At 40.0% G+C, this 14249-nt stretch overlaps 1 protein-coding gene and 2 pseudogenes across 1 annotated transcript in view; 2 read left to right on the forward strand and 1 right to left on the reverse strand.

The window, feature by feature from the left end:
• Positions 1-5107: 5107 nt before the first annotated feature.
• Positions 5108-7267, forward strand: LOC131224908 (pentatricopeptide repeat-containing protein At5g66520-like; annotated as a pseudogene).
• Positions 7268-7972: 705 nt separating this feature from the next.
• LOC131224909 (pentatricopeptide repeat-containing protein At5g56310-like) lies at positions 7973-8498 on the forward strand (annotated as a pseudogene).
• A 3701-nt stretch (positions 8499-12199) lies between these two features.
• The window catches only part of LOC131224911 (glutathione S-transferase F13-like), a 28324-nt gene continuing 26274 nt past the window's right edge, over positions 12200-14249 (reverse strand). Inside the window, exon 3 of the mRNA XM_058220351.1 lies at positions 12200-12639. Within this exon, the coding sequence (XP_058076334.1) occupies positions 12200-12639 (440 nt within the window). The remainder of the gene's footprint in view (positions 12640-14249) is intronic.

The raw sequence follows: 14249 nt of genomic DNA on the forward strand, positions 1-14249 counted from the left end.
TAAAAAACAATAACAATAATTTACAGTAATTTCGTTAAACACTCAATGGGCAGTTTCAAAATCAAGATACAAGAGTAGTTTTATCATGTAATGTTTTTTTTTATTTGGTATTAATTTGTTTCATATCCATTCCTTCCTCGCCTCCAGCTGATCCCATAGAATGTATGCATATGAAACAACACTTTGTTGAGTCATTTCATCAAACACTCGGTGAGAAACATCAATATCAAAATAACTGAGTCACTGAATTCGTTCGGTCCGAGTTTGATTTGAGTTGATTCGAGCTCGGACAAGCTTGAACTCGGCTCAAAATTTTTTTGAGCTCCAAAAATCAGCTCAACTTGGCTTAAGCTTAGTTTTGAACCAAGTTGAATTGAGATTTTTTGAGTCGAGTTGAGCGAGTCAATTGAGCTAACTCGGTTCATGTACAGCTCTAAGTACCGCCGTGATATATGGCCTTTGCCCATAATGTTCATTATCATTATTATTATTTTTTGAATTATTCTAGAGTATGAACCCAAAATTGAGGTAGATTCAAGGCTCAAGTGGACCCCAAAGTGGGGATTGAATGTCCACCATTAAAAACTCCTCAAGGGCCATAAAAGTTTTGGATGAAGGTGAAATTAAATTTATTTTTTACCCTTCTTCCAGGCCTCTTTGACCATATGACGGCTAGATGGTAAATAAACATCACGGTGGTGGACTCTTGAGGTGTAGTTTGCCTGAGCCTTCGATATATTGGACTTATACCATAAATTTATCTAAAATAAATAAATGAATGGATTAATCCAACATGATGGGCCTGTTGGAATATTTGGTTAAATCAAATAAACTATTTTAAATAAAAAAGAAAAAAGAAAATAAAAGAAATAAGATATAAGATTTATAGAGTTGAGTCGAAGTGTGATGTGAGTCAATCGGTTTGAAATTGATTTTACTCCCATTGGACAATATTCCAAGTGTAACAAGTTTCCAGAGCAATTAACATCTAGGATACAATGACTATAACTCGATTCCAACAGTGCACTCATTGTCTATGAGAGTGAACCACTTACAGTTTAACTTAAAAGTGCTGAGTTAAATGAAAAAATATAAGTGTAAGTACACTCTCACACAAAGATTAAAGCTATTGGTCGTCAGGTAAGAAAATTTTCTTAAACAAATCCAATGTGTTATTAAACACACGGCTCAAAAACAACATATTTTTTAAAAAAGCGGAAAATTGAAATATTTAAAATTCTCTCTCTCTCTCTCTCTCTCTCTCTCTCTCTCTCTCTCTCTCTCTCTCTCTCTCTCTCTCTATATATATATATATATATATATATATATATATTTTAAAACAAAATACAACAAGGGCCGTAGAGCTCCTGCTCGGACAATTTCCATCTAATGGCAGGATGCAATCCCAGGTTGCCGCCGTCGGATACAAGGTGGGCTACCGTGATATCTCGGAGAAATTCTGTTTTTTTTTTTTTTCGCTCATGTCATGATAATAATCGAGACAAAAATGAAACGGATAGGGCAACACTATAGAAAAAGGTGGGTAGGTTGAGGTCCACACAGATGTTTATACACCATCTAAACCGTTCATGAGGCTATTCTTATTTAGATGAACTGAAAACAAAAATATTAACCTCATCCAAAACTTCTATAGGCACACGAATGTTTCAACGGTGCACAAAATCAATTCCCACGGTTTCCAATGGGACGGCCCACTTGAGTTATAGTTCTGCCTCATTCGTGGGCTCATATCCTAATATGATCTGTAAAAACAGATGGACGGGGTTCTCACAAACATCACCGTCGGCCCCACCTGTGTCGTAGGCAATCCGCGTCCATAATGTTTCGCATTTCTTGTTTAATTTCCTCTACTTTTTTTCTTAACCGTCGATTTGTTGGCCATCTAAGCGCTGGGATCCTCCCAATCTGAGATCATGGAGGGCCTATAATATCAAGTGTAGATCACTGAAACATGGCATCATTTGGCCGCACTTGTACAATCTGGAAGATCCAACAGTGCTGTACTGGGCCATAACATGAGCCCAGTTCTTGGCAAGACCGAGCATTTTGACCAAGCAGAGGAATTGGGCCTCAATTAAAGCCCATCATAAATGGGCCGAACAAGCCCAGGCAGATGTCTGCCCATAATATCTGGGCCCCACTTTGTATTTTGAATAAACCATTTTTTTAAATTTTTTTTTTTTTTTCTAGATTGAATGATTTTATCCATCCGATTTATGATAGTTCTCTCTATCCTTTCCTGTCCCTTATCCTTAACCGTTTATTTTTAAGGCAGTGATCCAAGCGTTCAGCTCATCCAATCTGGTAATTTTTTTTTTGACCTTTCATCCACCACGTGTTACTTCAGATCAACGGTTCTGATCCTGGCACAGTCCCATATTTACAAACTGCCGCATCAGGTACAAAGTATTCACATCCTAGTCCATCCCCAGATTCACGGAAGCGGATTGGCTTGTGGGCCACACACCACCGAACTTGCTAGTGTGTTGACGTCAGCAAGTTCTGTGGGTCCCAACATTAGGCATGTGTTATATCCAAACCGTCTGTCCATTTGGCAATCTCGTTGTAAGGCTTGTGCCAAAAAATAAGACAGATCCAAATATCAAGTGGATCACACTACAAAAAGAAGTGGGGGATTGAACGTCTACCATTGAAAGCTTTTTTGGGGTCACAGAACTTCTTGATCAATATGATATTTGTTTTTCCTCTCCATCCATGTCTGTGTGACCTTACGAAAGGATTGGATGGAAAATAAACATTATGGTGGGCCTATGAATGTTTTAACGGTGAGAATCATTCTCCCCACTTCTATCTGTGGTGTGGTCCCCTGAGAATCGGATATGACTCATTTTTGGAATAATGCTCTAAAATGATCTTGCCAAATGGATGAACGGTGTGGATATAATAAATAGATCATTTTGGGGCCATATAACTTTGATCTCCTTTGAACCGTTCGTACAGCTTGGAGCTGGAGGAGCGTCAGCGCATGTCTTCGCACGACACGTATACACATCAGCCATATCAGTGGTGTGTGGTACACCAGCCAATCCGCTTCCCAGATTCATCACCCTATAATTCCTTCCAGGTATAAGACTCCCATGTTAGTTCAGCACAAAATAAAAAATGTGGTGACTCTTCTGCCGTACACATGGTGTAATTGCCCCCAATCTACCTAGTGCTGGGCATTTCATACCTGAACCGATGGATCCAGCCCGATCCGACCCGATCTGACCCAATTCAAACAGAACCGATGGTCAGGATCGGTCAGGATCGGGTAGCGTAATCCAAATCCGAATGATTTTCAGGTCGAATCCGGATAGGCCCTGTTTGAATCCGATTCGAACCGACCCGATCCGGACCGTGTGTGTGTATATATATATATATATATATATATATATATATATATATTACTGCTTAGGCTTTATGTTCGGCGCCAAAAATTCCCGCCCAAAGTACACCTGAGCCCGTCAACTCTCTCTCTTTCTCTCTTTATCTCTATAATATGTGATTCTCTCTCTATACATATCTTTCTATTTCGGTTGAAGAAGAAGACAAGAAAAAGGTTTTGGAGCTTGGATTTCTTTGCTGGAGAGATATAGAAGGGAGAAAGTGGGAAAGAGAAAGAGAGTCACAGCTCGATCAAAGAATGGTGTACGAAGCGGTTTTTGTGGGTCTGATCACGAGGTATGTTTTATATCCAAACCGTCCATCCATTTGGTGAGCTCATTTTAACACTTGAGATAAAAAATAAGACAGATCTAAACATCAACTGGACCACATTGCAAAAACTAGTGGGAGATTGAACGTCTACCATTGAAACCTTTTTCAGGGTCACAGAAGTTTTGGATCAATATCAAATTTATTTTTCCTCTTCATTTAGCTACGTGTGACCTTATGAGATTTATTTTTCCTTTTCAATCAGGTACTTGTGACCTTATGAACAGATTGGATGTAAAATAAATGTTATGGCGGGCCCGATTAACCTGGATGGAATTGAAAAAGTAGCATTAAATGCATGTATAAGGTATTGTCTCTGGATTGAGTCTATCCCATGCTTTTTAATGGCATGTTTGGAAGATACGGGAGTAACTTTCATCCTGCAGGATAAATCATATTTGGGAAAGATAGGATTGCAAAAAATTCCATTGTTTTCTAATGTGTGGCAAAAATCAGGCTGGTCAATTTGAGAAACAGGCCACACTACCATATTGAATCACCCTGTCAACAGGGTTGACTTAAAAATTCCATTGTTTTCTAATGTGTGGCCTGCCTGAGAGGTCGTTCACAAGGGTGGGGCCTACATTTTGCATGGCCCTGGTGTCTCACATGCATGACATATTGGCACGTTGGACAGATGGACTGGTAAACCAACTGGTTATTTGCGATCAATAGTGGCTTTGAACAACCAGGATTTGAACGTGACTTACTCAGTAAAAACTTATCGTACTGATTACACTCACTTGGGCCCACTGTGAGAATATTGTCTTATCCAATCTGTCCATCTTTTTTTTTTTTTTTTTAGATCCTTTTAGTGGTGAGACAAAAAAAATGAGGTATATATAAATCTCAAGTGGACCATACCATTGGGAATAATGATTTCAACCGTTGAAACCTTTCTATCACCTAGCGTTATGTTTTATTTTCATTAAACTTGTTGATAATATCACAAAGACATTGATTAAGTGAAAACACAAGTATCAAATTGATACAAAACTTCTGTGGTCCCTAGGAAGCAAAATCCGAAGATGAACCATTCACATTGTTTCAAATGGTGTGGTCGATTTGAGCATTGCAAAATTTTCAGTTTTAGTGTGATGATCTAAACTTAACCTCAAAAAATGTCTTGACAGAGTAGATGTAATCACATACAGCAGAAGGGGCATCTGGTCTGGCATCATACCGAAATGGTTTCATTCATGTGGATGTCACCAACATATACAGAAGGGAAGCAATTTATTACCCAGTGGTGAAGTCGAAGTGGGTTACGGCATACAGTAGATGGGATTGCCAAATCCATCTTTTTGACAGATGGTATTGGCGGGAGACCTGATGCTCATTATCCCGGGTTGAAAAAGCCTCTCCAAACATGGCTGTACAGTGGATATCGCAGGCAGACGAATGCAATCCCAGCTACTCCCACTTAATACAGGTGGCCAAACAGGTAGCGTACTAAGTAAACTTTGTGGGGCCCACCGTCATTTATGCATTTTATCCTCTCTATCCATCCATTTTATTAGTTAATTTTAAGTGGTTAGCCCAAAAACAAAGCATATTCAAAGATTAAGTGGACCACACGACCAGAAACAATGTGAATTTAATGTCTACCGTTGAAAAGTTCTTGATGGCCACAAAAGTTTTAGATCAAGCTGATGTTGTTTTTTTTTTTTTTCACTTAATCCATGTCTTTTTGATCTTACTACCAGGTTGGATGACAAATAAACATCACTAGAGTCTTTAGAAAGGTTTCAACAGTGGAAATCAATACTTCCACTGTTTCCTATGGAATGGGCCATTTGAGCTTTGGATATGAATCGATTTTGGGCTTAACCCCTAAAATGATCTGAAAAAACAGATGGACGGCGTGGATAAACCAAATGAATTCACGGTAGGCCCAACAGAGTTTACTCAGTACGATAAGAGCGTACTGAGTAACTCAGTACGCAATCCGATTTCTTTATAAAGCTTCTTGGAAAAGTTATGTAGCAGGTGTAAAGCTTCTTCAGGAAGCTATACAGCTGTACGTTTTTATCTCTCTGAGTAAACTATGTGGGCCCATCTTGAACTTTTTAGTTTATCCACAACGTCCATCAGTTTTTTCAGATCATTTTAGGGGTTGATATTAAATTTTAAGTATATTTAATAATCAAGTAGGTCGCACCATAGGGACTGAGAATAATGATTTCCACACCATTGAAAGAAACAAACGAACCGAGTCTTACCCAATATGATCCGACTCGGTTTTCCTGACCGAGTCGGACTCGGATCGATTCAAGCCAGCAGGAGTTCGGATCTGTTCGGGTTAGATGACCCGGACTCGGTCCCGGATCGGATCGGGTTCGGGTCAGGCCTGAAAATCTCGAACAAAGTTGAGTTAGACCGAATCCGATCCGACTCGGTCCAATGCCTAGCTCTAAATACACAGTCAAAACCGATGATATAATTGAGGAATTGCACTGAGAAGATAATATTAACCATCTGATTCTTTTTTCCATTCCAATTTGGACCACTGACTAATTCACTTTTGACCATCCATTTAATGACCATTGATTCGATGGTTAGGATTGCTTGACTAGTGTGATTTTAGACATATGCTCCATCCACAGAGGGACCTACAATTTGCATGGTCTGGATAGTTGTACATCAGTGGCACTTGTAAGTAGCACAAGGAGCCACCAATTTCTAAATTGCGGAAAACTAGCACCAAAGTCTTGCAAATAATTCCGTCGTACAAATACTTCCAACTGAAATTCAAATATACTACACAAAATGCCAGTCTTCCCACACCCTGGGCCTCTTGCAATCAGCCCTCCATCTCTTCAACCACTTCCAAACATCCAATCCCTTCATTTACAACAACCTCATCAGAGCCTTCTCACATTCCCCTTCCCCCCATTTCTCCCTCCTCATATACACCCAAATGCGGTGTAAATCCATCCCTCCCAATCACTATACCTTCCCTTTCCTATCTGACCTCTGAGAACTGAGACAAGGCCAAACTGTGCATACCCACATTTTGAAGATGGGCCATCTTGATGATCTTTATGTCCGGAATGCCTTGTTGGATCTCTACTCTTCGTGTGGGGAGATGGAAATGTGCAAATTCTTGTTCGACGAAATGACACAGAGATTCAGTCTCATGGACCATATTGATTTCCGACCATCGGAATGACGGGAAACTTGATGAGGCGCTGATTGCTTTCCAACGTATGCAATACGCGGGGATCTCACCAAATCGGGTGACAATGGTGAATGCATAGGCTGCATGCGCAGGCCATGGGGCCCTCGAAATGGGTGGGAATTGGATGTGATCTTGGGTACGTCTTTGATCAACATGTATGGAAAATGTGGCAGAATTGAAATTGGATTGGGTGTTTTTGACAGCATGGCTGAGAAGAATGTGTTTACATGGAATTCAATCACGGGAGGGCTTGCTTTGGCGAAAAACGGGGAGGAGGCGTTGTCCTGGTTCTTTAGGATGGAGGAGGAAGGGATCAAACCTAACCAGGTGACGCAGGGGAGGACGTGAGGTCGAGCACCGTCTTCCTCAAGAGGATAACTATTCCGAATCCACTGAACTTCTCTGAACTCCTCACAGAGACTTCTCGAATCCACGAGGAAAGAAAGCAGAAAATAGAAATAAATTCTAATAAATTCGAAATTGATTAATGAATGAGTAAAAATGAGTTCACAACCCTTTAAATAGGGGTACCAAGCAATGGGAAAGAAATCAGAATCAAACTACAACTCAAATCCTAGAATCCGCGACTTACTATAAATAGTAAACTTACTATTTATAGATGGTCATGATGTCTACTAGTGTGCAAGGTTTTCGGCCAAAAATAGTAAGTGTCCTATTTGGTTTCACCAAACCGTTCTCCTAATTATTCTAAGCTCTTTTCATGTTGGGCACAACTCCTAAAGCCCGACGGATGAAGAGTTATAATCAAACTAAAACTTACTATTTATAGTAAAAACGAAATTAAAACAGGGAAACGATTGTCGATCATGGGGTTTTTCACAATTCCGGGCTGCACAACCCCGCATAGCCGGGTTGGTTGGCTAAAGTAGCTCGTTCTACCCCAAAATAATATATTTTACATTAGATAACTCATTCCGGATTGCGAGATACGCCCGATCTAAGGTCCGATGGTCCGGATCACTTCTGTCATCGACCGGGCCTTTTCTGATCCATCTTGGCCATGAAACTGTATGCGACCCCCCCGCTCTACATCACAAAGTGAGCTTAACAGGGGTCCTATTTGCCCGTAGTCACTCGGGCTTGGTGAAAATGGGTCAACGGATTTTCTATTTGATGGTTGACGGGAAGTACGGGTTCCCACCAGAGATTAAGCATTATGGGTGTATGGTCGATCTTTTGGCCTGCGCAGGTCTTATCTACGAAGCAAAAGAATTCATCAAAATGATGCCATTTGAACCTAATACTGTGATATGGGGGACATTGCTGTCTGGATGCAGAGCTCATGGAGACATGGAACTGAGTGAAATGGCAGCAAGGAAGCTTATAGAGTTTGAGCCTGACAACAGTGCTTATTATGTTGTGTTGTCTAATTTCTATGCAGAGATAGAAGATGGAGTGGTGTTGAGGAGGTGAGGAGGTTGATGAAAGAGAGGGGATTTAAGAAGGATGTGGGAAGTAGTTCTGTAGAACTAGAAGAATCCAAGGAGAATGTATATGATTTGTTAGGACCATAGATCCTGATTTTGCATATAATATAGAGCTTTTGTCTTTTCTATTATTTTTTTATTTTTTTCTGGAAATTTGTTTAGTAGGGATGTGGATTGAATGCTAGATGGTGGCTTGTCTTTCACCCAACAATATTTAAAACCAATTCCCTAGTTGGCACCTGTTTGGATGTACTCTAAATTGCGATTGGATTGGATATACATGGTGAAATGGGTAGATGACAGTTCGGCTGCTTGTCTCATTAGGTTGCCTTGCCGGAATTCACATCCGAAAAAGGGTAATTGCCATCTAGTTAGCTTCAATTCAGACTGGAAGTTATCCCAACGACAAACCAGCGAGTCATCTAACCAAAGTTACCTATGATAGAACTCATTCCTGCTAGCAGTAAGTTCCATCTCCTACGAGCAGTGATGAATTGATTAGCCTTAACAAAGCTGCAAAAGCAAAGTGCTTTTGCTTTGAGTCTAGGGATAAAATAACAGATTGATGATTTTGATAGTTGTGAAAGATACTCGAGTTATCAGAGAATTGATTAGCGAGTTGCAACTCGGCACATACTTCAGGTGGCACTGTATGGGGCCCACATTGCTGCATGATTAGGTGATCCAAATCGTCCACATTGTTGGCACTACAGCAGATTCAACATGTCCAAAAACCATGCTGATTTTTCATCCTGCCCATTCAATCAGTGGTATTGAGATGGATACTAGAAACCAAAACTACTCATTGCCTCACATTCAACTGGAAATTTGTGGACTACAATGTTCAAGCATTGTGAATTTTCGATCATGCCCAATCCAGGGTGGTGCCCACCAGATGAGTCATTGGGTTCATTCGAACACGCAGCCACGTGGACCCCACCCATTGACACGCCGGTGTGAGTCATGACTCGTGATTCATGCATGGCCCATTCCGGCACTGTGATCGTTTGCTGGTTAAATACAATTACAGAGTAATTACTCTACTCACCTTTTCATTATCTTCAGAATCAAACATTAGCATTTGGGTTGGCATTGGAAACAAACCAAAGCATTTCTTTCAATCAAAGCAAGGAATCCTCCCATCCTTTCCCTTTCTTAATTATATCATCTTCTCCACTCTCTTCTCATTGTATTCCATGGATTTCAAACGAATTACCTTCTTTCTGTTTGGCTTCTATTCATCTTTCCTTTTCCTTTTGCCAAACTTGAAAAAATGGCAACATCAGCAAATCGTCCAGGAGCAGCTGAGACTAATAACCGAGGCACTCGAACAGGCAGAAGAACGACTGCTTAAATTCCAAGAAAGGCATGACGAGATCCTTAAGCAGATGACTTCTTACTACCTCCACCGTCCAGAACTAGAAGAGGCATTGGAGAATGCTCGAGTGGCCATGAACGAAGCACTCAAGTTCTCTGTCCTTCTCCAACAAATGCAGATGAAGATTATAAACTCTTACCCAGATGAGAATTTAGATGTTTTTATGCTTGGTAATGGAAATGCAGGTTGCTAGTTGTAATTTAGAAAGTCGATTCATTTCAAGTCTGCAGTCCATCCAACTCTTGTACAACTTATCATATTAATGCCTCGAGCCCAGGATGTGCGCATATACTTCATTTTCAGGTGCATGAGCATGGTTCGGCTTGGATATCCGTGATATTCATCAGGTGGGTCCTACCGTCTATTTTCCTTTGGCTCGAAAATCATTCGAGTGCTATCATTAGTTGGGCCGTACAAATTAAAGGTTGAAGATGGAGAACTAGTGAATCTTTAACTGCCCATTTTTCCCGTACTCATGTGGCCCAGCTGATAACTGAACTGACCTTATTCTTGGGCCATGGAAAATCCATGCTAGGACACACTAAACGAATGGCTCGGATTTTTCACAAACATGCTACAATGTGAGATTTTGATTGTTACTCTCGAATTTCTATTTCCTCTGAATCCCGTATCAACCAAGTCCCTGTCACCAGCCATAGTTACAGATTCGGAAGCAAATGGGCTGTCACCACTGATTGAGGCCCATTTCTAAATAATCACTGGCCCAGCCCAACCCAATGTTTTCATGACATCCAATCCATCCATTACCTGTCCCTCTTAATTTCCTCCTTCGCCTTTAAAAATCAGGCTGACACAAGGTTTAGGTGGGCCACACCATATAAAATCATGTGCTGTGGCATGCCTGAGTTTCGGAATGGACCAATTTTCAGCCTGTCATCTTGGTGGGTGAATCTTTTGAACGAAGCTCTACACTTAATCTAAGAGGTTTTTAATTGTGGGTTTCCCATCTCAACCGTTGTGAATGGTGTGGCCTACTTGAGTGATGGACTGGCCTGATTCTCAGTAATAAAAAAGAACATGAGGAGATGCACGAGATGGATGGATTGGATTGGATGTTGTAAGACACCTACAAAGCTTTGTAGTGGATTGGCCTATTTGTGGCGGATACCCAATGTACCCCACCCAATTTTAATGGGTCCAGGTCAGGTCCAGTTGGGGTCAGGCCGTTACATGGACCCAATTAAAGTCAAGTTGGATCAGGTCGGGTCCATTTATAGTTTTTATTTCGTGTGCGTGTTTTGATGATTCTAACAACAAAATTAGAATTTTAAAGTCAGACCCATGTAATAAAGTCCACTTACAAACCACACACATGTGAAAGTGGCACATGTGTGTGTGTGATCTAATTCATCCATCGAGTGGGCTGAATGATGCAAATGACCTTATTTAACCTGTGTCCCAGGACCTAATGGGTATCTGAACCGGTAATTAGATCTGGGTCTTCAAGAAATAGATCCAACTAAGAAAGGAACTAGACCCGGCAATACCTGAACCCAATTAACCCCGTAAGGGTACTATAGGACACAACTTCGACCCGATTAGCTAGGGTACGGTTACTGCATGACCTTCAAACTTTAGCGGTTGATGGTTCCGATCTCTTTGAAAAATGGATTACCACGCAAAGAAGGATTTTGCTACATTAGCATTATCCCCGAACCTTTTGAGTGGCACAGTGGATAACCTATTGTCGATCCAAACCATACATTCATTATTACAACTAGCAGTAAGTGACTGTGAAAAAATCATGCCAATTGGATGATCCTAACCTTCTAATCAATATCATAAAAATGGACAGTCAAGATTAATTGAAGAAAAAAAATACATCCAATCATCATCTTGAAACATTTACTAAATATATCATAGTTTATATTTCTTATGATTCTAGAGTAACACCTTGATTTGATAATTCCAACCATAATATATGGCTCATAAACAACAAACAGTTCTAATAAATTAGTGCCATTTAAAGAATTAGGATCATCTAATTGGCATGATTCATACACCATGGCTTGCTCTAGTTGGATAAATGAATGATTGGTTCAAGTCACCCCCATCTAAAGGTTTGAGAGCTACTAGCAGAACTCTTTTTAAAATGATATAAGATCCCTAACAACTTTCTTCCGATATCTAAATACAAAAATTAAATTATGGGTATAGTTTTCACCGACACCTATGGATAAAATTTCTTTCATTAGGAGTCAGTTTCCAAGGAATAGATTCACAACCCAATTTAAAATTCCACGTAGACAATCCAATCCATCTAAAATAGGGTTATAGGTATAAGTCAAATGAGCCCATCAAGGCCTAAATACAATAAGTATTTTTATTTATCCATAACAGTAACAGCAACAGCAACAGCAACAACAACAACAACCTTTTATAGAGAAAACCTATCTTTTCATGCAACAACAACAACTTGTGTTTACACGATCGTCATGCCCTCAGCGACTTCTTAAAAGCGGGCCTCGACGAAATGTTGTCCCACCACGCCTTTACACAGGGGCGTGAGTCGAAGAGATAAGCCTTGGGAGTCTTCATGAGATAGTAACTAAATAGGAGGTGGTGCAAATCAGCTAAGCTGTAGAAATCACCAGCTAAGTACTTGTTCTTCGAAAGCCTCTCTTCGTAGATGTCCATCACCTTCCCAAGCTTCTCTGCATTCTCCTCCACCACCTGATCGTTGGGTGTCTCACCATAGAGAGGCGCAATGACGATCTGGCTGATTATAGCTGTGATGGGTGGGTTGAAATGCTGGGCCTCCACTTCTAACCATACATTCACCAGTGCTGATTCCTCAATGCTTCCCACTCTCAAAAGATCCGTGCCTCTGTCCTTGTACTGGGCCGCAACGTACTTGGTGATGGCACGCGATTCTGACCGTTGGATGAAAAAAAATAAAAATAAATAAATAAAATTCAATAGGAAAACACTGGGTGTTCTAAGCTAGATTCATATTGTATCTATACTGTGTGGGACCAGTGGGGCCTATGGTTTAGTGATCCAAACGGTTCGATATTATTGGCCATCGACGTGGAGTCATGTTACATCAATGGTGTGAACCGAACTATGGGCCCCACTTGTACAAAACGAAAGCCCAAGCCACAGTGAATAACCTCTTGTCCAGAGCATTCTGTAAGACCTCTAGATGAGTTATTGATAAAATAGCATAATGTGGTGCTTGAAAAACAATCCATCAGAAATTGTATAAGTCTCATACATTAACTCAAATTAAACTGTCCATATTGAGCCCAGTATTCATAGGTTTCAGAATCAGATTAATTGAATGTCCTCATCTCTTATTAATTTGTACGTTGAATTTGAACTGTTGTCATTTCAACAGTCCATTAATGAGTAACCACTTATAGGCCAGATGAGAAACAAAGTCACTGTATATTTTCGTTTATGATCTATCACAATAAATGCCCATGATTTGGTGGTTCCAGTTTCCTAGTCAACCATCAGACTTAAGTCAGTGATCAAAATGTATAAAAACTACTTAGTTAACTTAGTTGAGTCAGTTTCTCACATTCCCACCTGTGCGAAGGTCAACAATTAATGTCCCCAAACCTTTTAAAGGTCGCATGGGATGACCTATTGTTGATCAAAATGATTCATTCATTCATACAACTAGGAGAAACACATGATGCAAAAATCATGCCAAACAGAGATGATCGTAAGCTTCTGGTCAATAGCATGAAAATGGTTATTCAAGATTGACTGAAGAAACGAAGTCCAATATTTCATCTTGAAACATCTGGTAGATAAAGCCCAATTTGTATTTCTTATGATTTCAAAGTAAAATTTTAATTTGATGATTTTAAACATGTAATTTATGGCTCAAATGGTTGTAACAAATTGGCTCTATTCAAAGGTTTAGGATCATCCCATTGGCATCATGAATCTTGCACCATGGCTTGCTCCTAGTTATATGAATGAAATAGTTTAAATTGATGATAAATTCCTACATGCCACTAAAAGGATTGAGGATGTTGTTGGGTCCCTCCTCATGTTGAGTGGGGACCCACATGTGTGAGCTTAAAGTAGTATTTTAGTGCCACAGGTGTGTGAGGTTATTTGGGTATTTTGGCCAAGCAATTAAAATAAGAAAAAAAAAATGATCTTTTGCTTAGAGATAGTTAGAGCAACAGAAGGGGTTTTCATTCTTAAAGAAAAGAGGAGAAAGAAGAGAAAAAATGGATTTTACAAGAGAAAAGGAACAAGAGCCTTTTTACCATTGAAATCTCCACATTTAGGTTTGTGAAGCTCTATCTACAACGCTGGTTCCTTCGATTGTCTTCTCCAAGGGGTTGTGTTGGGAATTTTCAACAATCCCTAGTTAGTGAGAATTCCTTTCTTTCATGTTGCTTGTAATCCACATTTGGGTGATGTAGTTGGGATATTTAAGAGATGTCTCTTGATGATTGTATTGTTAGTGCATTGATTTGTGCATCTATTTGTCACTCGCGTGAGTTCGTGTGTTAGT

The sequence above is a fragment of the Magnolia sinica genome, chromosome 14 (genome assembly GCF_029962835.1).
Source record: "Magnolia sinica isolate HGM2019 chromosome 14, MsV1, whole genome shotgun sequence".
Lineage (NCBI taxonomy): Eukaryota > Viridiplantae > Streptophyta > Magnoliopsida > Magnoliales > Magnoliaceae > Magnolia > Magnolia sinica.